General features: G+C 41.8%; 4 protein-coding genes across 5 annotated transcripts in view; 2 read left to right on the forward strand and 2 right to left on the reverse strand.

Moving 5' to 3' along the window:
- The window catches only part of mtfp1 (mitochondrial fission process 1), a 3,082-nt gene extending 2,413 nt beyond the window's left edge, over window positions 1-669 (reverse strand). The window contains exon 1 of the mRNA XM_043237489.1: window positions 470-669. Within this exon, the coding sequence (XP_043093424.1) occupies window positions 470-539 (70 nt within the window). The 5' untranslated portion in view covers window positions 540-669. The remainder of the gene's footprint in view (window positions 1-469) is intronic.
- A 603-nt stretch (window positions 670-1,272) lies between these two features.
- On the forward strand, window positions 1,273-9,431 carry lman2la (lectin, mannose-binding 2-like a). Its single transcript, XM_043237386.1, has 9 exons — window positions 1,273-1,465; window positions 2,541-2,659; window positions 3,409-3,526; window positions 3,612-3,694; window positions 5,804-5,836; window positions 5,921-6,082; window positions 6,205-6,319; window positions 6,768-6,887; window positions 9,225-9,431. Exons 1-9 carry the CDS (start codon window positions 1,348-1,350, stop codon window positions 9,365-9,367), a joined length of 1,011 nt encoding a protein of 336 aa, XP_043093321.1. The 5' UTR covers window positions 1,273-1,347; the 3' UTR covers window positions 9,368-9,431.
- A 2,653-nt stretch (window positions 9,432-12,084) lies between these two features.
- Window positions 12,085-17,066, reverse strand: wbp1 (WW domain binding protein 1). The gene is made up of 4 exons (XM_043237480.1): window positions 16,825-17,066; window positions 15,842-15,944; window positions 14,488-14,658; window positions 12,085-13,644 (listed from the first exon to the last, which is right to left on the reverse strand). Exons 1-4 carry the CDS (start codon window positions 16,885-16,887, stop codon window positions 13,382-13,384), a joined length of 600 nt encoding a protein of 199 aa, XP_043093415.1. The 5' UTR covers window positions 16,888-17,066; the 3' UTR covers window positions 12,085-13,381.
- Window positions 17,067-17,253: 187 nt separating this feature from the next.
- Window positions 17,254-20,858, forward strand: LOC122343129 (ADP-ribosylation factor-like protein 3). 2 transcript variants are annotated; one of them, XM_043237485.1, is made up of 6 exons: window positions 17,254-17,475; window positions 18,383-18,526; window positions 18,601-18,717; window positions 19,215-19,265; window positions 19,508-19,693; window positions 20,578-20,858. In XM_043237485.1, exons 1-6 carry the CDS (start codon window positions 17,473-17,475, stop codon window positions 20,623-20,625), a joined length of 549 nt encoding a protein of 182 aa, XP_043093420.1. In that variant the 5' UTR covers window positions 17,254-17,472; the 3' UTR covers window positions 20,626-20,858. The 2 variants fall into 2 exon arrangements, with proteins under 2 accessions (XP_043093420.1, XP_043093419.1); XM_043237484.1 differs by lacking the exon at window positions 20,578-20,858 and having other exon boundaries at window positions 19,508-19,795.
- The last annotated feature ends 1,081 nt before the right edge of the window (window positions 20,859-21,939 follow it).

Below are 21,939 nucleotides of genomic sequence, written 5' to 3' on the forward strand. Positions count from 1 at the left end.
CCAATACTTTAATTGATATGAGTATGAATAGGCTTTAATAATGACCAGCCACAATTAGAAACAAATCATTGTGACATTCATGATCCTCTGAATGTGAATCACTGAAGATGATCTCTCACACACACACACACACACACACACACACACACACACACACACACACACACTCTCTGTTTCTCTCTCTTTTACACTCACACACACACACACACACCCTTTCTCTCTGTTTCTGTCTCTCTCACACACACACACACACACTCTCTCTCTCTCTCTCTCTCTCTCTCACACACACACTCTTTCTTTCTCTCTCTCTCTCTCTCTCTCTCTCTCTCTCTCTCTCTCTCTCTCTCTCTCTCTCTCTCTCTCTCTCTGTCTCTCTCTCTCTCTCTCTCTCTCTCTCTCTCTCTGTCTCTCTCTCTCTCTCTCTCTCTCTCTCTCTTTGCTGGAGGTCACTGGAGTGTCTTTGACTCACCTAGAAATCTCACCCATGTGTCCCGATAAATGTCCACTTCTTTGCTGTGTGTGTCGGCGGTGTCTTTCATCCTGACCCGTGTGTGTTTGATATCTTGCGCAGATCTCGGATCAGATCAGATCAGATTGTTCTGATGTTGTTCTGATCTTCACATACAGTCAGGCGCGCCATACTGCCGCTGAGGGAGCGTCTACAAATCACTCTCTTACTCACGTCACGTCATATCATTTGATATATGTTGTGCTTTATTGTGCTTCAGTTAAAATCTCAGTGGTGGAGCTCAAAATTCATTTAATATTTCTGTTAACGATAATGATGAGTGAGAGTATACAATCAACATTCTACTGATATCAGATTCATCGGTAAAACAACCACCAATCACTTGAACATTTGTTGAAATACATTGTGAGATTGATAAAGCAACCGTTTTACATAGTCTTCACTGTGTAAAGATAACTGATAATACAGTATGACATTTATAGTGTATAAATGGCGCTGGAGTCCGTTTTTTCGTAACTTTAATCGGCGTTGTTTTAAGATAGTCCCTAAATAGGTAATTACGCAAAATATCCCGGAAGTGAGGCGACACTACTATAATAATAATAATAATAATAATAATAATAATAATAATAATAATAATAATAATAATAATAATAATAATAATAATAATAATAAATGTAGATTCCAGGTTTTGGAAAATCACATAAATCTTCGGTCCGCCTGCTGGTGTGTGGGAGGGCTTGTGTTTGATTGACAGGTGAGAGAGCCAGTAGAGGCGCGTCGTATAACAGCTGCAGCCAATCGGGTGCAAGCATTGACCGACAGATGGCCGCGAGCGTGAATTCAGTGGACGCGTTTGAAAAGCTTTGAATTAAATCATGATTTCTGGGTCATCGTTGATTTTATTTGCAGCTTTCAGTGTTAGTTTATGTGATGATGGTCATGAAATGGAAGAGTTTTTAAAGAGAGAGTATTCACTGTCCAAGCCTTACCAGGGTAAGAGACACAAATACATGATCACTTCATCTTTTATCTCATTCGGCTTTTATCATCGTCCTAGTTCTGCACATATTATATACATCATCAGTCTCACAGGAATGAAAGCAGTTTGTATTTTTAATGTCACGTCTTTGGCTGCTGCTGCTTTTGATTGTGCCTAAAGCAGCTAGTTAGTGTGTGTGTGTGTGTGTGTGTGTGTGTGTGTGTGTGAGAGAGAGATAGAGAGAAAGAATGTGTGTGTGTGTGTGTAATTTCCAGGGACACATGTATAATTGTATAATGACATGGATATGACAGAGGTATTACGATGTGAAGGTGTTTATTTTGGTTTACTGCCGGTGTCCCTGTATTTTTAAAGGGTTAAAACTAACACTAAACTGTGTTGTTGTTGTTGTTGTTGTTTGTTTTTGAAAATGTAAAACTGCAGAATGTTTTATGTTTGTTTCTTTGTGAGAGGTGAGGTTGTGTGTAGGGTGATACACACGGTAACAGGTTATGTAACAGGTTAAAAGTTTACTCTATTTAAAATGTAATAAGTAGTGTAACTATTTTGATTACTTTATTAAAGTCATGTAACTGATAATTACATTTGATTACTTTTCTAAATGTCAAGTCACCTTTACTTACACAGCACTTGTGAAATGTCTAATAAATGTTATATTTAAGCATGTAAAGCAGGCAGGGCTAATCTTACAGTGGAACTCAATACTGATTATTAAACACAACACTCAGTTAAGATTGTAATATTTTAGTTTAAAGCACAGCCACCAAATAATCAAATAATCAGACTTTAGAAAGAGCGTACACTTGAGAAAGAGTAACAGATTTCTGTCTGGATCGGTCGTGGGCTCTAAGTCTCAGCTGCTTGTCTCTTGAATGCAGCATTAATCAGAAAGTTACTGTATATCATCAGCCTGAGTGCAGGTACATTTATTGTGTAATACATTTATGTAATGGGACTAGTTACTCCACAACACTGGGAATAGAATATATAGTATCAGTGTGTGTAGATGTGCATGTTTTATGACGTGTGTGTGTGTGTGTGTGTGTGTGTGTGTGTGTGTGTGTGTGGGTGTCGGTGTGTTAGGGTCGTCTCACTGGGAGCTGATGGGAGATGCTCTGGTCACCACTGATTATGTGCGTCTCACTCCAGACCAGCAGAGTAAACAGGGAGCTATATGGAGCCGAATAGTGAGTCCTCATCACTTACTAGTGTGCACTACAGCTGCAGCTCACACCATTAGACGAGAAGCAGCAGTGTGTTTGTAGTGACATTCTAATTAAACAAATATAATCATAACTCGCTGTGTGTGTGTGTGTGTGTGTGTGTGTGTGTCTGTGCGTGTCTCTCTCTCTGTGTGTGTGTGTGTCTCGCTCTCTCTGTGTGTGTGTGTGTGTGTGTGTCTCGCTCTCTCTGTGTGTGTGTGTGTGTGTCTCTCTCTCTCACTGTATGCCTCTGTGTCTCTCTCTCTGTGTGTGTCTCTGTGTGTGTGTCTCTCTCTCTCTCACTGTATGCCTCCGTGTCTCTCTGTGTGTGTGTGTGTGTGTCTCGCTCTCTCTCTGTGTGTGTGTGTGTGTCTCTCTCTCTCACTGTATGCCTCTGTGTCTCTCTCTCTGTGTGTGTGCGCGCGTGTCTGTGTGTGTGTGTCTCTCTCTCTCTGTGTCTCTCTCTCTCTGTGTGTGTGTGTGTCTCTCTCTCTGTGTGTCTCTCTCTCTCTCTGTGTGTCTCTCTCTCTCTGTGTGTGTGTGTGTGTCTCTGTGTGTGTGTATCTCTCTCTCACTGTATGCCTCCGTGTCTCTCTGTGTGTGTGTGTCTCTCTCTCTCTCTCTCTCTCTCTCTCTGTGTGTGTGTGTGCGCGCGTGTCTGTGTGTGTGTGCGTGTCTCTCTCTGTGTGTGTCTCTCTCTCTCTCTCTCTCTCTCTCTGTGTGTGTGTGTGCAGCCGTGTCACCTGAGGGACTGGGAGCTGCAGGTTCATTTTAAGGTTCACGGTCAGGGGAAGAAGAATCTGAACGGAGACGGTCTGGCCGTGTGGTACACTCAGGAGCGCATGCAGAAAGGTCAGACACAGAGGGTTGTTTCAGTCTGATCTGGGATCAGGGTTGGTTTTCTGATGACTGTAGATCGTCCGTCACTCGCCTGCAGGTCCAGTGTTTGGAAACCGGGATTTCTTCACTGGACTCGGTGTGTTTGTGGACACGTACCCTAATGAGGAGAAACTGCTGGAGGTACAGAAATCAAACACCGTCACACGAAGAGTCACGTCACACTAGATGACACCCAGAGATGTGAACTTAACTTCTAATCAGCTGAAGTTTATCAAACGTGCAGAAAAACATTACACTAATCTGACCTCGAGGTCATAAACGCATGAATGAACATTTCTACATTTGATGTTCACAGCATAGCTCGCAATTTTAATATGTCTTTGAGATTGAAAAACAGTTTTACAGATGCTAGAAACATGGCTTTCGAAAGAAAGATTGCTGTCAAACAGCACAGAATTTTATATCGATATACCTCCAATAAGTCACCTCTACTAATGCCGACATATTTTTGACGTCTGTTCAAGAGAATGTTGTGATTGATAGTGTTTTGAACGTAGCACTAATAAAGAGAAACAACCACCTTCAGATACACTAAATACCTCTAGTTTTGTTGTTCTCCTGCTGCTTTCTCTTCCGGATTGTTCTCATTATACCACATCGTTTTTTCTTTCATCTTTCGTAAGCGTAAAGGATCAACTGTATCTAAAGTGCTGGAAAAGAGAGAGTATATAGTTTCTGTTACGTCATCAGGGTTTTCTGCACTATTGGATGTCCTAAGGGACTGAGATAAATCAGGGAGATTACTTAGAAAGCGCTCTTTTGTGGTGGAGGTGATGGTTCTATCATACTTGTAAAAAAGTGCAGAGTTTATGGGTTTTGGTTTACAGAGTTTACACAAGACTAGATAGTGATCTGAAATATCATCACTTTGCTGCAGAAGTTCAACATCAGTTCCATGAAACAGTATTAAATCTAGAGTATGATTGACACTCGTTGTCTAACCCCAGTAGAGTTCAGTCTAAAACTGCTGATCCTAATGCATGTTTTTATTATCAACATATTAATAATCACCAACAACATCTACAGCCTGTACTAACTCAGATAAAAAGTCAGCAGATTCTTTAATAAAGTAGCATACAGTGCATCTGGAAAGTATTCATAGCGCTTCACTTTTTTGAATGTTACAGCCTTATTCCTAAATGGATTTAATTTATTTCCTCAAAATTCTACACACAATACCCCATAATGTCAACGTGAAAAGATTTTTTGAAATGGTTGCAAATTTATTAAAAATAAAAAACATGAACATGTAACATGTACGTAAGTCTTCACAGCGTTTGCTCAATACTTTGATGCACCTTTGGCAGCAGTTACAGCCTGAAGTCTTATTGAATATGACGCCACAAGCTTGGCACACCGGTCTTTGGGAATCTTTGCAGTACTTCTCAAGCTCTATCAGGTTGGATGGGAAGCGGCGGTGTACAGCCATTTTCAGATCAGATGCCCTTTTGGTGAGCTTTACTAAAGAGTGGCTTCTGTCTGGCCACCCTACCTTACAGGCCTGATTGGTGCACTGCTGCACAGATGGTTGTCTCCTCACAGAAGAACGCTGGAGCTCAGACAGAGCGACCATCGGGTTATCTTAACTTGATTCCATAGACCGTCTGACTAAGGCCCTTCTCCCCCGGTCACCCGGTCAGCTCTAGGAAGAGTCCTGGAGGTTCCAGACATCTTTCATTTAGGATGATGGAGGTCACTGTGTTCATTGAAACGTTCAGAGCAGCAGAAATGTTTCTGTAACCTTCCCCAGCCTTGTGCCTCGAGACAATCCTGTCTCTGAAGTCTACAGACAATTCCTTTGTCTTCATGTTTGGTTTGTGCTTTGACATGCATGTCAGCCCTGGGACCTTATATAGACCGGTGTAAGCCTTTTGAAATCATGTCCAATCAACTGAATTTACCACAGGTGAACTCTAATTAAGCTCCTGAAACATCTCAAGAACGATTAGTGGAAACAGAATGTCATTGAGCTCAATTTAAAGCTTCATAGCAAACGCTGTGAATACTTACGTACATTTGATTTTTCAGGGGTTTTTTAATAAATTTGCAACAATTAAAAAAAATCTTTTTTCACCTTGTCATTATGGGGTATTGTGTGTAGAATTTTGAGGAAATAGATTAATTTAATCCATTTTGCAATAAGGCTGTAACATAAAGAATGTGGAAAAAGTGAAGCGCTGTAGCATTGGTATCTGTGTGTGTGTGTGTGTGTGTGTGTGTGTGTTTCAGGCGCAGAGGAAGAGGTACACCCCCCGCACACAGGTAATCTCTGCTCTAGTGGACTTCAGCGGTGTGTGTTTAGGGTTAGTGCTGGATCACATGTGGTCTGTGTCTGCTGCTCCTCAGAGGATCTTCCCGTATGTTCTGGCGATGGTGGGCAACGGCAGCATCAGCTACGATCACGAGCGTGACGGACGACCCACCGAACTCAGCGGCTGTAACGCAATGATACGAAACCTGAAACACGACAGCTTCCTGTTCATCAGATACGTGCGGCGCAGACTCACAGTGAGAGACTCACACACACACACACACACACACAGAGATACACACACACATGCACAAAGATACACATACAGAGACACACATCCTGCATCCTGCTTACGTGTGTGTGTGTGTGTGTTCTGTAGATCATGCTGGATATTGACGGTCAGCAGGAGTGGAGGGATTGTCTGGATGTTCCTGGAGTTCGTCTGCCGCAGGGCTATTACTTTGGTGCTTCGGCCGTCACTGGAGACCTGTCAGGTTATTATTATCTTTTATCTGTTATATCTGTCTAGTGTTGCACCAAACATTACTTCTTATTTCTGCTCTCTACTTTCCTATATATAATAAAGTCATAACCTCCACAAATATTACTTAGATAAAATTATGAATAAAGAAACAAATAGTTTATCCAAGAAAGAATCTACAGTTTGACATTTACAGAAGCTGAAGTGTTTATCTTGTTCTATATTTTGAAACATGTATAAGTGAATATTTAACTAATAATATTTAATCAATCATAAATCAAAGCCTACTGATGCTAGTGAACTAATCTCTGATCAGTTAAACACTCGTATTATTATCGATTGGACGATTATCAGAATAATTATTTGCTGCAGCGTTGAGTGACTGTGTGTGTGTGTGTGTGTGTGTGTGTGTGTGTGTGTGTGTGTGTGTGTGTGTGTGTGTGTGTGTGTGTGTGTGTCAGATAACCACGACCTGATCTCCATGAAGTTGTACCAACTGACGGTCCTGCGCAGCAAGCAGGAGGACGAGGAGCAGCAGGAGGTTCTGGTTCCCAGCGTAGACAACATAGAGCTGCTGAGACGTGAGTGATGGGTGATAAGAGAGAGCTGTTCAACTCACTTCAAAACAACACAACAATTCAACTTTTATACGTCAAGTTTTTTTTAACTCTCTACAAAAGTATGATTAAAGTATGTGTTTTTCTGTTTTAATTCAGTTTATGGTGATGATGATGTAAACAGAATCATTATGTAGTCTACAGATGCTAACTATACAATAATATATTTTGTATATGTATTCGTTTATGTGCTTTTAACTCATAAATACAATCTATCCGACATGACTTGAACACACCTTGAGTGTGCCGGCATTTCACCGCTTCAGACACAGACCACTTTACAGCTTCTGTCTCTCTCTCTCTCTCTCTCTCTCTCTCTCTCTCTCTGTCTCTCTCTCTGTCTCTCTGTCTCTCTCTCTCTCTGTCTCTCTCTCTCTCTCTCTCTCTCTCTCTCTCTCTCTCTCTCTCTCTCTCTCTCTCTCTCTCTCTCTCTCTCTCTCTCTCTCTCTCTCTCTCTCTCTCTCTCTCTCTCTCTCTCTCTCTCTCTCTCTCTCTCTCTCTCTCTCTCTCTCTCTCTCTCTCTCTCTCTCTCTCTCTCTCTCTCTCTCTCTCTCTCTCTCTCTCTCTCTCTCTCTCTCTCTCTCTCTCTCTCTCTCTCTCTCTCTCTCTCTCTCTCTCTCTCTCTCTCTCTCTCTCTCTCTCTCTCTCTCTCTCTCTCTCTCTCTCTCTCTCTCTCTCTCTCTCTCTCTCTCTCTCTCTCTCTCTCTCTCTCTCTCTCTCTCTCTCTCTCTCTCTCTCTCTCTCTCTCTCTCTCTCTCTCTCTCTCTCTCTCTCTCTCTCTCTCTCTCTCTCTCTCTCTCTCTCTCTCTCTCTCTCTCTCTCTCTCTCTCTCTCTCTCTCTGTCTCTCTCTCTCTCTCTCTCTCTCTCTCTCTCTCTCTCTCTCTCTCTCTCTCTCTCTCTCTCTCTCTCTCTCTCTCTCTCTCTCTCTCTCTCTCTCTCTCTCTCTCTCTCTCTCTCTCTCTCTCTCTCTCTCTCTCTCTCTCTCTCTCTCTCTCTCTCTCTCTCTCTCTCTCTCTCTCTCTCTCTCTCTCTCTCTCTCTCTCTCTCTCTCTCTCTCTCTCTCTCTCTCTCTCTCTCTCTCTCTCTCTCTCTCTCTCTCTCTCTCTCTCTCTCTCTCTCTCTCTCTCTCTCTCTCTCTCTCTCTCTCTCTCTCTCTCTCTCTCTCTCTCTCTCTGTCTCTCTCTCTCTCTCTCTCTCTCTCTCTCTCTCTCTCTCTCTCTCTCTCTCTCTCTCTCTCTCTCTCTCTCTCTCTCTCTCTCTCTCTCTCTCTCTCTCTCTCTCTCTCTCTCTCTCTCTCTCTCTCTCTCTCTCTCTCTCTCTCTCTCTCTCTCTCTCTCTCTCTCTCTCTCTCTCTCTCTCTCTCTCTCTCTCTCTCTCTCTCTCTCTCTGTCTCTCTCTCTCTCTCTCTCTCTCTCTCTCTCTCTCTCTCTCTCTCTCTCTCTCTCTCTCTCTCTCTCTCTCTCTCTCTCTCTCTCTCTCTCTCTCTCTCTCTCTCTCTCTCTCTCTCTCTCTCTCTCTCTCTCTCTCTCTCTCTCTCTCTCTCTCTCTCTCTCTCTCTCTCTCTCTCTCTCTCTCTCTCTCTCTCTCTCTCTCTCTCTCTCTCTCTCTCTCTCTCTCTCTGTCTCTCTCTCTCTCTCTCTCTCTCTCTCTGTCTCTCTCTCTCTCTCTCTCTCTCTCTCTCTCTCTCTCTCTCTCTCTCTCTCTCTCTCTCTCTCTCTCTCTCTCTCTCTCTCTCTCTCTCTCTCTCTCTCTCTCTCTCTCTCTCTCTCTCTCTCTCTCTCTCTGTCTCTCTCTCTCTCTCTCTCTCTCTCTCTCTCTCTCTCTCTCTCTCTCTCTCTCTCTCTCTCTCTCTCTCTCTCTCTCTCTCTCTCTCTCTCTCTCTCTCTCTCTCTCTCTCTCTCTCTCTCTCTCTCTCTCTCTCTCTCTCTCTCTCTCTCTCTCTCTGTCTCTCTGTCTCTCTCTCTCTCTCTCTCTCTCTCTCTCTCTCTCTCTGTCTCTGTCTCTCTCTCTCTCTCTCTCTCTCTCTCTCTGTCTCTGTCTCTCTGTCTCTCTCTCTCTGTCTCTCTCTCTCTCTCTCTCTCTCTCTCTCTCTCTCTCTCTCTCTCTCTCTCTCTCTCTCTCTCTCTCTCTCTCTCTCTCTCTCTCTCTCTGTCTCTCTCTCTCTCTCTCTCTCTCTCTCTCTCTCTCTCTCTCTCTCTCTCTCTCTCTCTCTCTCTCTCTCTCTCTCTCTCTCTCTCTCTCTCTCTCTCTCTCTCTCTCTCTCTCTCTCTCTCTCTCTCTCTGTGTGTGTGTGTGTGTAGCTCTCACGGACGTGGAGGGCATGAGCAGCGTGGCAGTCTTCTTCAGCGTTCTCTTCTCGATGCTGGGGGTGTTTCTGCTCCTGGTCGTGGGGCTGGTTCTGTACGGACACTGGAATGAAAGCAGGAGGAAGCGCTTCTACTGACTTCCTGTCTAGAGTTCACTGTCACTTCCTGTTCTCTGAGTGAAGGCTGTGATCCGCTGAAGATCTAAGGAGAACAAGGAGAACCATCAGCATCAGATCTGGACTCTTCTGCTGCCTTCGTTCTCACAAAACACACCATATTTATTCATATTTTATTATTTATTTATTGTACAGAATGCGTACCCTCTTGTTTTTTGCCAAAATGATTGTTTGTCTCGATTCAGATGGGAAATGTAAAGATCTTATGGAATCGAGATTAAAGTTTTGTTGCCTTTTACTCTATTATCTGTACGCCGCTGCTGAAAGTGTTGAAATCTGAAGATCTCCTGCTAACCTACTACTTCACCAGAGAAACTAACCAGCTAGTCAACACCCAAAGACTTCAGGCATCAGTGCCATTACAAAACACAAACGATTTCTGTAGCACTTTATAAAAACTACTTTCAAAGCAGCTTAGAAATAAGAAGGAAAATAACATTAATGTACATTAATGAAAATAATATTAATGATCCGTTATGAAATGACTTCAGATTCAGATCAGTTCAAGTTTTCTTCACTGATAATATTACAGGATCTTTCAGAATCTAATCATAAACAAGTGTACTTCCATAATGTACTTAAAGTGCACTGTTTTTCACACTAATTTTATATTTAATATACCAAAATTATTGTTATTCATTAGTACGTCTTAAGATAAACTTAAGGTCATCTTAGTGTACTCGATTGTGCTGTTTTGAGACACCATGAATATAAACTAAAATGAAATTTTAACACATTATCACTGTATTTTAAAGATGTATTAACTGACTACTTGTAGTACACTTGAACCCATCTTTCATACACTTATATACTCAAGTGTACTACAAGTAGACTATAAGTGTACCGGTATTTAAAAAAAATATTTTTAGCATATTAAGTACAAAATTAGTGCATGAAAATAGAGCACCTAATGTGCATTATATAAGTAAGCATACTCGTCTTTCACCAGGTGAAAGAAACCTGACCCGGTCCATGAATGAATACATATCAGAAGATCAGGAACAGTGTATGTGAAATATCTCACATTTATTCCATTAAAATCTATTTTAAAGTAGATCTGAATGGCCATATAAATATAAATCATCAGTTATGAAGTGTAGACTTCTCATGAAAGCAGTATTGTAAACGAGCTGATTTCTTCAGGTGTGTGGATCTGTATCCGACAGAAGAACAGAAATAATGATCACTTGACTTCTAGGAGCTCAGAATTATTGTCAGAGGAGTGTAGACTAATCTATACTTATAAATAACTGGATGTAAAAATAATCCAGGTTACATGTAACATCAGTTACCACCCAACTGCTATTAGTCTGCTTCACCAGCAGGAGTCTAGAGAGGAAAAACCTCCACAAATAAACCCCTTGAACTCATGAAGCTTCCTCTCATCACCAGATAACCACTAGATTATAAATGGTTGTCTAGAGAAAAAAAGCTAACAACAAATTAAATTGTGTTTTATTAACATACCCTTTACAATGATGCAAAAATAGTTAGTATAAGAAAATGTACACTATATCGATGTGCCAGTGATTTTCTAGCTTTAACCCGGCTGGTTGCCAGATTGGGATCACAACAGCAGTCTGTATTCAGTGTATTGATCCCTGGGCGGGGTGCTTACTTTTAAATACATTATACAAGTATTAACACTTTAATACAAGAACTAATTAACTAATGAAAGCTCATTTTAAAATGTTACAATGATTTGTTATCAAGCATATACGTTCACAAAAGCACTTAAGTTAAACAGAAAAGCAAGCAGATACCTGTGTTTCCAGGCTCAGTTGTTGAACTGACTCTACTGTACTCTGTACTGTAAATTATTTTCTGTATCTATATGGTGTTTATCTATCTTTGTCGTACGTGTTCGCTTGTAAAACATGACAAACACATTTTATATACATTCTGAATATATTACCGTATACAGCATTTAAAAGATTTAAACTTGTGACTTATCTCGATCTTAAAAACATCCATTTAACCAGTAAATGTGACACACAATTAAACATTTTTATGAATTTACGAGCATTAATTTAGCGCTGGACAAAAGGCGATGAGTGCGTGGAATCCATCCTAAACACCTGATTGGCAAAGTGCGTTTTAGAAATCAACACCCATGCCTGTGATTGGCTACTTTGCTCCCCGCTGCGAATCATCGGACGCTTTCTAAAGCTGAAGGGCAGATAGACTGGATTGTTTTGCCAAATCCATTTCGTTATGCTATTACTACGAAGAAAGCAGATCATAGGTCAAGAGTTATGGACAGCTTTTCCATCTAAAAGCAATCAGTTAGCCTATTTTACACTATGAGCTAGATTAGTCCGGTAAAGTATTGAGAAAATTGCCTTCAGGTTGTTTAAATTAAGTTCTTAGCCATGCATATTGCTAATCAAAAAGTGTTTTTAAAAATTTAGGGTAGGACATTTTACAAAATATCTTCATGAAACATGATCATTACTTTATGTTCTAATAATATTTTTTTAAAAATGACACGCATACTATGTATTGTTGGCTCCATGCTACTTATGACTGGTTTTGTGCTCCAGAGTCACATATGCTGTATGTCTTCTGCTCGTAGAGTTTTTCCGATGGATTAAGTCTCAAAACATGAGCAGTACATTGTCTACGCCGAGCAAATCAAATGATACAAGCAGATGGACGTCAGAAACACAGACAAGCACTCAGTGCCAAAGCTGGTTTATTATTTTATTACAAAAATAAAATACAAATGACTATAGAGACACAGCAGACGTCTTGCTAAAGAACCGACAGTAGAAACGCCACACAGAGCTCAGTGCTGGAACCACAAACGAGTCTGTATGTCTGTGAACATCTCCACATCAGCTGCTGTTTGGCAGAAATCATCATCATCATCATCATCATCATCATCACTACTAGCTGCTATCAGAAACGCTCACCGACCGTCAGTAGAGTCAAGTAAATACGGTACACACTTCAGCAGAGAACTACTGTTATAAACGAGTATGAAGTAAAACAGTTCAACGTGCTTATAGAAGAACTGGTTTGCGCTGTGATTTGGCTCGATATTAAACGTCTTTGTATTAATCACACATTTGACAACAGACTCGGAGCTGCTCGATGTCAAAGGCTTCATATTTCAGAGCACCAGCGTAACGGGACCGGTGACGCCGGAGAACGCTGAAGAATCCAAAACAAGTTATACGAGAGTTAGTAGAGAAACACGTCATGACTTTCACTCGTGGACAGATGGTGAGGAAATAAAGTGAACGCTTGCGCGCTGATCACACAGGGAAGGAGTCGAGTATTGCTCGTTACTGCAGCTCATAACAGAGAGTCCTGGGGTTTTGCATAGCCTAGTTAGTTAGTTAGTTAGTTAGTCTGGATTTCCACCGGGAAAGGCACAGAGTCTGTAAACGTTGTGGGAATTGAGCTGGAGTCAAAGAATTTTGTGGACGACGCCGTCCATCAGTGCAACAGAGACGTGTGAAAAACACCACGGACACCAGAAAACCAACCGCAAACATTCTGATCTTGATTTTAGCCCTTAATGCAGACACACACATCGCATCTGACCACATCTGTGCTTCACTAATGAACACTAATCATAGAGGAGAGTCATGTGACTGTTCACACACACACACACACACACACACACACGGGACGGCACGCTTCTTTACAGCAGCCGTGTGAAACAGGTAAGGCCACGATGAGACGATCAGCTGACTGTGTGTTTATCAGCACAATAATCACAAACTACACACACCGCCCTGTGAGAGTGTGTGTGTGTGTGAGAGAGACGCTCTGTCTGTGTGTGTGTGTGTGTGGCTCTGGGCTGAGGTCTCAGGGCAGCTGTGAGAATCAAACCGTGGTGTGTGTGATTGGTTAAGTGTGTGAGAGGGAAGCGAGAGGGATTCTGGGAAACGGAAACACACGGTGCAGTCAGAGACACACTTGAGGCGTTACGCTGCTCAGGAGACACAGTCTCTCCCGGGCTCCTCACTCCTGATCACAGCCGGCGGGCCCCTGACACGGGGCCTCCTCCTCGGGCCCTGAGCCCTCGTCCAGCTGGCACACACACACCTCGATGCCCGAGTCTCCGGTCACGTGTCTGCGCCGGCCGCTGGGCTCCTCGGGCTCCTGCGGCGTCTCCTGAGGCTCCAGCGGCCCCTGAGGCTCCGGAGGGGAGTAGGGTGGAGGAGGTGTGGGTGGGTGAGCCATCACCTCCTCGTAGTCGGGCAGCTTACAGTCCGTCCAGAAGCCTGCGAGTGACACACACGGTCAGAGCTCCACCTAAACCACAGACAGCTGACTGACGGTTAACCGGCCAGTCAGTTAACCAGTTTAACCAAAGCACCGAGAAACGTCTCTGAACACGGACCAGGCTCTTCTGAATGGAGATTTGTCCTGAATGACAAGCTCTAGCGAAAACATCAGAGCATCATAAAACACCATAACGCTCCGTCACACAACTCCACAGGACGTCACTAAACAAACAAACTAAACTAAACTTAGTGTTGCATTATATTTAGCAGAGCACATGCAAACATCGCCTTTGTGTCAAACAGCATAGAAATAAGAAATGAGGGCACACTTTAATTTTGAAAGTTTCCTCTCAAATACCTGATTTGCTGCTTATTAATACTTAGTAAGGTAGTAGTTAGTTTAGGTCTGGGTTAGGATTAAGGGAAATACAGTAAAAACAGAAATAATGCATTACTGTGTGCTTTATGATAATAATAATAATAATAATAATAATAATAATAATAATAATAATAATAATAATAATAATGCAGCCTTATGTCTCTTTGGGGACAAAGAGGATTAAGTCAGTTATAATAATAATAAACAGCCAATATGCTAGTAATAGGAATGCTAGTAAGCAACTAGTTAATAGTAGGATTATTTCACCAGAAGCAGGTTCACTCTCTGTGGTTTTCACACCAGCAGCAGGATTCCTCTTTAGTCGATTTATACTTATTGGAAACAATTAATTTCTATCTGTATGAACTGACCACACAGAATATTAAAAATCATGTTATTATCGTTATCTATAAAATGTTTTTGGTCAGTAATGCAGAGTCTAGTGTGGAGGCAGTACTCACGCAGGTTGAGAGGAGGAGGAGGAGTGATGAAGGCGCTGGAGGCACCCTGATACGCCATCAGACTGATCTCTCTCTGTCTCTGCTCCTGCTGCAGACGCATCTTCACTCGCCGGTGTCTGTAGGCGCAGCAGCAGCTCAGCATGATGATGAGAGTCCAGACCAGCCAGAACCCTGAGAACACACCGCCACCATCATCATCATCATCCTCATCATCCTCATCCTCATCATCCTCATCATCCTCAGTCCTGAACACAGCCACGCTGCTCTGAGGATCGATGCTGACCTTCAGTAACTCCACTGAGTGTTTAATACAAATACCTGAGTAAATTAATAATTGATTGATTGATTAATCGATTTCAGCTCAAATGTGTATCAGCGACCAAAACTACTCGGCTAAACCGGCTAAATTCGAATAAGCCACAAAATGAGTGAATTGAACTGAACAATAACGTGACGCGGTCAGTGTGTAAGCATTTAAAACAGTCAGAGAGACACAAAAATCATTACAAGCAGCGACGGCGAGAGACGGATCTCATTTCTCCGTCGGCGCTCTCTGCTCGTTAACCAGGAGAGTCTGCGCTGAGTTTCTCATCAGTCGAACAATAACTCTTTATGCATTTTTTAAGGCAAGTGGCAATACGATATGAGCAACAAACATCTTCCCTAATTTGTAATGAGGCAAAATAGAGCAACGAATCATTACAAATAACCTTTTTCACACTTCCATGTTTCTGGCTTCCCGAGGTTTTTCGGGTGACAACAGCAGCAGTACTTAACAAGAAAGAATTCAAGAATCAAAGTCTGTTTTTACAAATTAGATCCTACGAAAATGCCTGAACTACTGGTATTGTACTCTACAAAGCACAAAAGTTTCATAATTAATTCTGTCCTTTTGGGGCTGGCTGTGTATTATGGCTCTCTACGTGATTTTTTTCTCTATTTTTTTTCTTATTGTTATTATTATTTTTAAAGTAATGTTGAGTTTTCTATTTGTTTCTGAATCATGCCTTTATTCCTATTCTATCTGGATTACGTTGTTGTGTTGAGTTTAATGCTTCCAGACTGAGAATTGTTTAATGTATTCTTGGATATAATGTGCATCTGGTCATAAATTATATATTGCATGAGATAATCATGCATGTCTAGTCAGTAAAGCTGGTTCTTTGATTAGAGGTAAATCTCCATCACCTGTTTTCAAATGGAGAAGCAGTTAAAACAAGCTATGCAATATCAGGTTTATATCGTGATACATCGCCCAGCCCTGATTACAATGAATCGTAACTGGAAAAATACATGATGAGTGAGTGTGTGCGTGTGTAAGAGTGTGTTTGTGTGAGTGTGTGTGAGTTCTTACACCAGAGCTCGTAATAGTAAGTGCAGCACTCGGTCTCTCCGCAGCAGTAGCCCATCTCACAGCGGTACTGTTCATTGTTCACTCCGAAACAAAACTCCTTCGCCTGTCAAACAAACACAAGCATTGAGTGAAAGACAAGAGCACAGATCTGAGCTCTTCATCGAGGGCACTCCAGGCTTTACATCAGCGTTTGTGTCTGACAGTAAACACTCCTTCATCACCAGCACAAAGACAAATTCATCAAAATACACAGGATTCAGGGAAAAATAATGCAAGCTGAAATCATTTGGTCAATAAATATGAACGATTACATATAATATATCCCTTATGAGAAAATTAACCATAGTTGTATTATATTAAAAGTGTAGTAACCATATTTTTGGCACATTTATTAGTATTTGTATAACCACAGTTTTACTACAAATACCATGGTATAATTGGTGTAGCAAGTCCATGGTTAATTTGTGGTTACCATAATTTAATTATAGCCATGCTTTTTTGGTTAAATTTCGTAAAGGATCAATTAAAGTGAACTCTCAAACATAACATAGTGGAAATAAACAGAAAAAGGCTATTGCACAGGTGAATGAATCTTTGTTTATCTGCTGGTTAACTATGATGGTCGCTGTATCTATACAGTAACTTCTAAAAACAGTAATAACGAGTCAAACCTAACCTTAAAAACACACACAACACACCACAGACCGAATAAAACACTCCAGAAACCCCCAAAATCACCAACACTGGGGTACAAACCACCAGTAATAAAGGCACTTGTTTTGTCTTAAATCTTTTTTAAATGTCCGTGATTTAAAATGTTAAATATTTATAGATATGTTAAATATGCAGTACAGTCTTTTTAACCATTGCTACACGATTTGTTTTATGGTTTTATTTGAGTTGTTTATCAAGGCCTAGCGCGGCGCCGATCCCGGTGCTCGAGTTCAGCGCCTGCCGCATCAGAGGCCGCGCCGCCGGCTTACCTCAACCAAACACGCCCCTGTGCAGAGGAGTCCCACCACGGAGCCCAGCATCTTCTGCGGCATCTTGCTGCGTTTTCTTCCTAAACTCGACCAGAATCATAAAGCTTCAGTTGAACAGATGCGACGCCCGTCCAGACGCCATGTCTGTGCTGATGAACGTGATTTCATGGGATCCGCACACAGAGGGCAGCAGCATCACATCCAGCAACAGCAATAATAACAATAATATCAATAATAATCACAGCCGAAGAGCGCCGCTGAATCTGAGCCACATCCGCTGCTTCTCATTACATCACCGTGGATTTACGGATCCGCGTTTTATCGCTCTATTATATGATTCTTATGTTAGAAATATTTATTTATAATTAACTGAATGTCTGTAACGTGTGTTTTTTTGTTTTTTATACAACAGCGAGTCAGATAAATACACTTTGTGAAATATCCTACTTAGCATCGTAATTAAACGACTATATGAGAACTAATTAATTTGTTTGTTTATGAATGGGTTTTATTAAATGCGGACAATTTCGCATATTTTAATGTATTTTAATGTAACACATGCGCTATTGAAGCGTTATTATTCCCCTGACGTCACCCAGATGACGTCATCCGCGCGTTCTAAGAGACAGCGGGAGCGCGCACAGAGGAATGGTGAGTATCTCGGCTGATGTCTCTTTCACACACACACACACACACACATCTCATTCAAATATATTATGAACAGTCTGATAGATGCAGTCTGTCACTCGCTTCGATCGGTTTTTAACGGGTTTATAGCGGTTTGTTTTCAAACCTTTTTGCTGTTTGAAAAGACGCCTTTATTATTTACAGTAATATAGAACAGCGCTAATGGCTTATTACAAGGCGCTGCAGATTCTCAGAAAATACTTTGGTTTGTTTTCAAGTATTAGTACAAAGATATTAGATACTGTAAATCCATTATATGTGCATCTGTTGAGCCGAATAAGCGACAGGGCTTTTACTTTAAAAGATATGATGTGCTGATTTCTCACTTTTCTCATTTAAATGACAGTAGAGATTAGATCATGTGAATGTAGAATGATTTTGTTTGTTGAGATGTTTACTGTACATATGGTACAGAAACTGGCTTAAGGTTTATTTTGGTTAGCAGCACGTGTTAAATCTGTGTCAATCCTAATCAAAGCAGCTGATTGGCTCATCCGATCAGAGTCTTGTGTGATTGGTTCAGACGCAAGTCCTTCACTAACTCTCAGCTCCAGCAGCACTGTTGGGAAAGTAACAATAAAAACTAGTGTATTACAACATTACTCTATATATATATATTTATATATTGTGTTTGTGCTGGTGAGATGCGGGAAAAAATGCTGATATTCAGTCTAGAACTACAGTAAGCTCATGTTTACACACAACTCTCTGCACTTACTCCTGAGTTCTCTCAACATGGCAACCCAGAGCTGTCAGTCAGTACATGAGAAGCTAAGACTGCCATTACTTGATTGAAGAAGTAACTCGTGTTACTAGTAATGCGTTACCCCAGCACTATATGATGGGTTTATGATCTATTCCTGTAACTAAGGGCCTGCTGTCAGTCTTAAGAAGGCTGAAGAACTCTCCTGAGCAGGAGGTTCGAATCCTGCTGTTGGGTTTAGACAATGCAGGTAAAACCTGTATCCTGAAGCAGCTGGCGTCAGAGGACATCAGCCACATCACTCCCACACAGGTGAGTCCACACAGACGCTCACCTGAGCCGATCCGGCCCGCCGGCGCTCTCACCATCCGCTCTCTTTCCAACAGGGCTTCAACATCAAGAGCGTCCAGTCTCAGGGCTTCAAGCTCAACGTCTGGGACATCGGCGGACAGCGCAAGATCAGACCGTACTGGAGGAACTACTTCGAGAACACAGATCTCCTGGTGCTCATACTTCATCAAATGGTTTATTTGAAGAGTAGCTTGCAAACTGATAGATTTCCCGTACGGCTTCATTATTATTAACATCAACGTGAATTCAGTATTTACTGGTGCTCCTGAATGATTTATCAGTGACGTTACTGTAAAGAAAGCACTTGCTAATAGTTCACATGAGACCCTCGACCACAAAACCAGCAATAAGGGTTTTGAAAGCTGAATGAATGATCTTTCCATTGATGTCTGTTTTATTAGGATTGGACTATATTTGTCTGAGATACAATCTGATAAACATAATATCTTCATGGAACATGATCTTTTCTTAATATCCCAATGATTTTTGGCATAAAAGAAAAAGTGTGGAGATGAAACGGCTGTATGACGCTGTGGACGTCCAATGAATGTTGTTTTATGTTGACCTGAAGTTACTGATCCAGAATCGTTTGCTTCAGCCGTTATAAAGTACAGATGAGATTCTGCTAATGACCGTTGATTTATTACAGATTTATGTGATTGACAGCTCAGACAGAAAACGCTTTGATGAAACCGCGCAGGTGAGATGTCATCCCTTGTTTGTGTTATTTTATATCAGCCGATACTAAGCTGTTACTCATATTTCATCAAATATAAAGGTATTGTTAGGAAAAAGTGAGACTGTACCAGAGAAAAGACACTGCTGACAGATTCATGATTCAGACCCTACCTCACTGAACGATCGCTTTCTGTGTGTGTGTGTGTGTGTGTGTGTGTGTGTGTGTGTGTGTGTGTGTGTGTGTGAAACGCTGACCGTCTCCAGGAACTGGCGGAGCTGCTTGATGAGGAGAAGCTGAACATGGTGCCGCTGCTAATCTTTGCCAACAAACAGGACTTGATGACGGCGGCGACTGCAGCGGAGATCGCCGAGAGTCTGAACCTGCACACGATACGAGACCGGATCTGGCAGATCCAGCCCTGCTCCGCTCTCACTGCAGAGGGAGTGCAGGTACACACACACACACACACAGAGACTCACACACACAAATATATACATACATAGACACACACACACACACAGAGACTCACACACACAAATATATACATACATAGACACACACACACACAGAGACTCACACACACAAATATATACATACATAGACACACACACACTCACACACAGAGACTCACACACACAAATATATACATACATAGACACACACACACACACAGAGACTCACACACACAAATATATACATACATAGACACACACACACTCAGAGACTCACACACACACACACACACACACAGACTCACACACACAAATATATACATACATAGACACACACACACTCAGAGACTCACACACACACACACACACACACACACAGAGACTCACACACACAAATATATACATACATACACACACACGTTTGTTTTGTTCTCAGTGAGGACATTACATACACTTCTATCAGGTTAACAATCTTTTCTCTCCTCTAACCCTAAACCTGTTCGTCACAGAAACATGTGCAGGACACTAGATCTACATCAGAACTACTTTTGTCTGATTTGTCTGATGAAGTCTTTTTAGTCAGATGTCTCACTAGTGGGTCGTCCTGATCTTTTACATCCTCACAAGTATAGTTAAACACACACACACACACGTTTGTTTTGCCTTATTTGTGAGGACTTTGATGTACTTTTATTGTTTTTACTTTTTTTGTTTTTACTGTTTTTACTTTTTACTTTTATACTTTTATCTCCAGCCCTACCCTTAAACCTACCCCTCACACATATCACACACACACTCACTCACATACGCACACACACACACACACACACACACACACACACACACACACACACACTGATGTCTGTGTCTGTGTGCTGCAGGATGGGATGGTGTGGCTCTGCAGGAATATTCCCACCAGGAAGAAATGAGTCTGAGTTTAATCTTCTGTGATGACTCTGTACGGTGTGTTTAACACATTAATCTCAATCTCTTGTTCCTAAAAGGGCCGATGATGATTGGCCAATTGATGGGATGCTCAAGTACAATATTTTTCGTAGAGAAGCTTTTATAGCCCAGATCTCGTCTGGTCACCGATGACGACAGTCTCTGTCCGACAATTTCTTGGTGATTTTTATTAATAAAAAAGTTTTGTTTAGAACTATTAGTGCCTCTTTTGCATTTGTTTCCTGAATGGATCGACTCCTGATGAACACTAGATGGAGTCCTTTCTCAGCGTTCAACGTTGTCATGCTGCCCTTTCTCTCTCTCACACACACACACACACACACACAAGTTATAATATTAGATCTATGACAGCAGTGAAGCTCAGTCATGTAACAGTAATAGTGATCAGGGAGAGTTTTCTGTATCCCAGACCTCTGCCACAGAACGCTCTCAGCGTTAGACTCCTTTTCGCCTGCAGTTCTGCTGTTTTGCACCTGTGCATCTTTCTTGCATTTACAATAAATCAAAACGCACCTCCTCACTATTCAATTTCCAGAGTTCTCACCTTGTTCGGCGTGATTTACCGCGAGGCGCCGGTATTCTCCTCTGGTAATCGGCTCCGGCCCGGCACGGCGCTCTTATGGGACATTTACATACGACTCTCTTTCCAAGACCTCTAATAGATCTCCAATACAATTTGCATTTATATAGCCCACTTCATAGCTACATGATTTGAGTGTTTTGCCATGATGAAAACCCAGCGGCCCAGCCTTGACTTGCGTGTGTTTTCGCCAAGCCGGACATCGGCTGGAGCTCAAGGTGAATCAGCAGCATTCACACACACACACACACACACACACACACACACTCACACACACACACACACACACACACACACACACACACACACACACACACACACACACACACACACACACACACACACACTCACACACACACACACACTCACACACACACTCACACACACACCATTCAGACAGATGGAGAAGAGAGGAGATCTGCTGAATGCACAGATCCAGAGACGAACAGAAGTATATGCTCCAGTCTAATTTATGTTACACTTCTAATGAATTGTTATTAGATTAATTAATCATGAAACGCATATAGTCATATTTTTGACTACTATAGTTTAATTTAACCATTAACCCAGAAAAACAGATCCAAAAGCCTTCCATGCTTCTCAGGAAACTGAAAGTTCTAGATTCCTAATTCTTCTATCAGTGTTTTGGTGTCTGATCTGCACGTTTAGAACATGTCAGGTGCTCTTCATTACGGAG

This window comes from Puntigrus tetrazona, chromosome 4, assembly GCF_018831695.1.
Source record: "Puntigrus tetrazona isolate hp1 chromosome 4, ASM1883169v1, whole genome shotgun sequence".
In the NCBI taxonomy this organism is placed as follows: domain Eukaryota; kingdom Metazoa; phylum Chordata; class Actinopteri; order Cypriniformes; family Cyprinidae; genus Puntigrus; species Puntigrus tetrazona.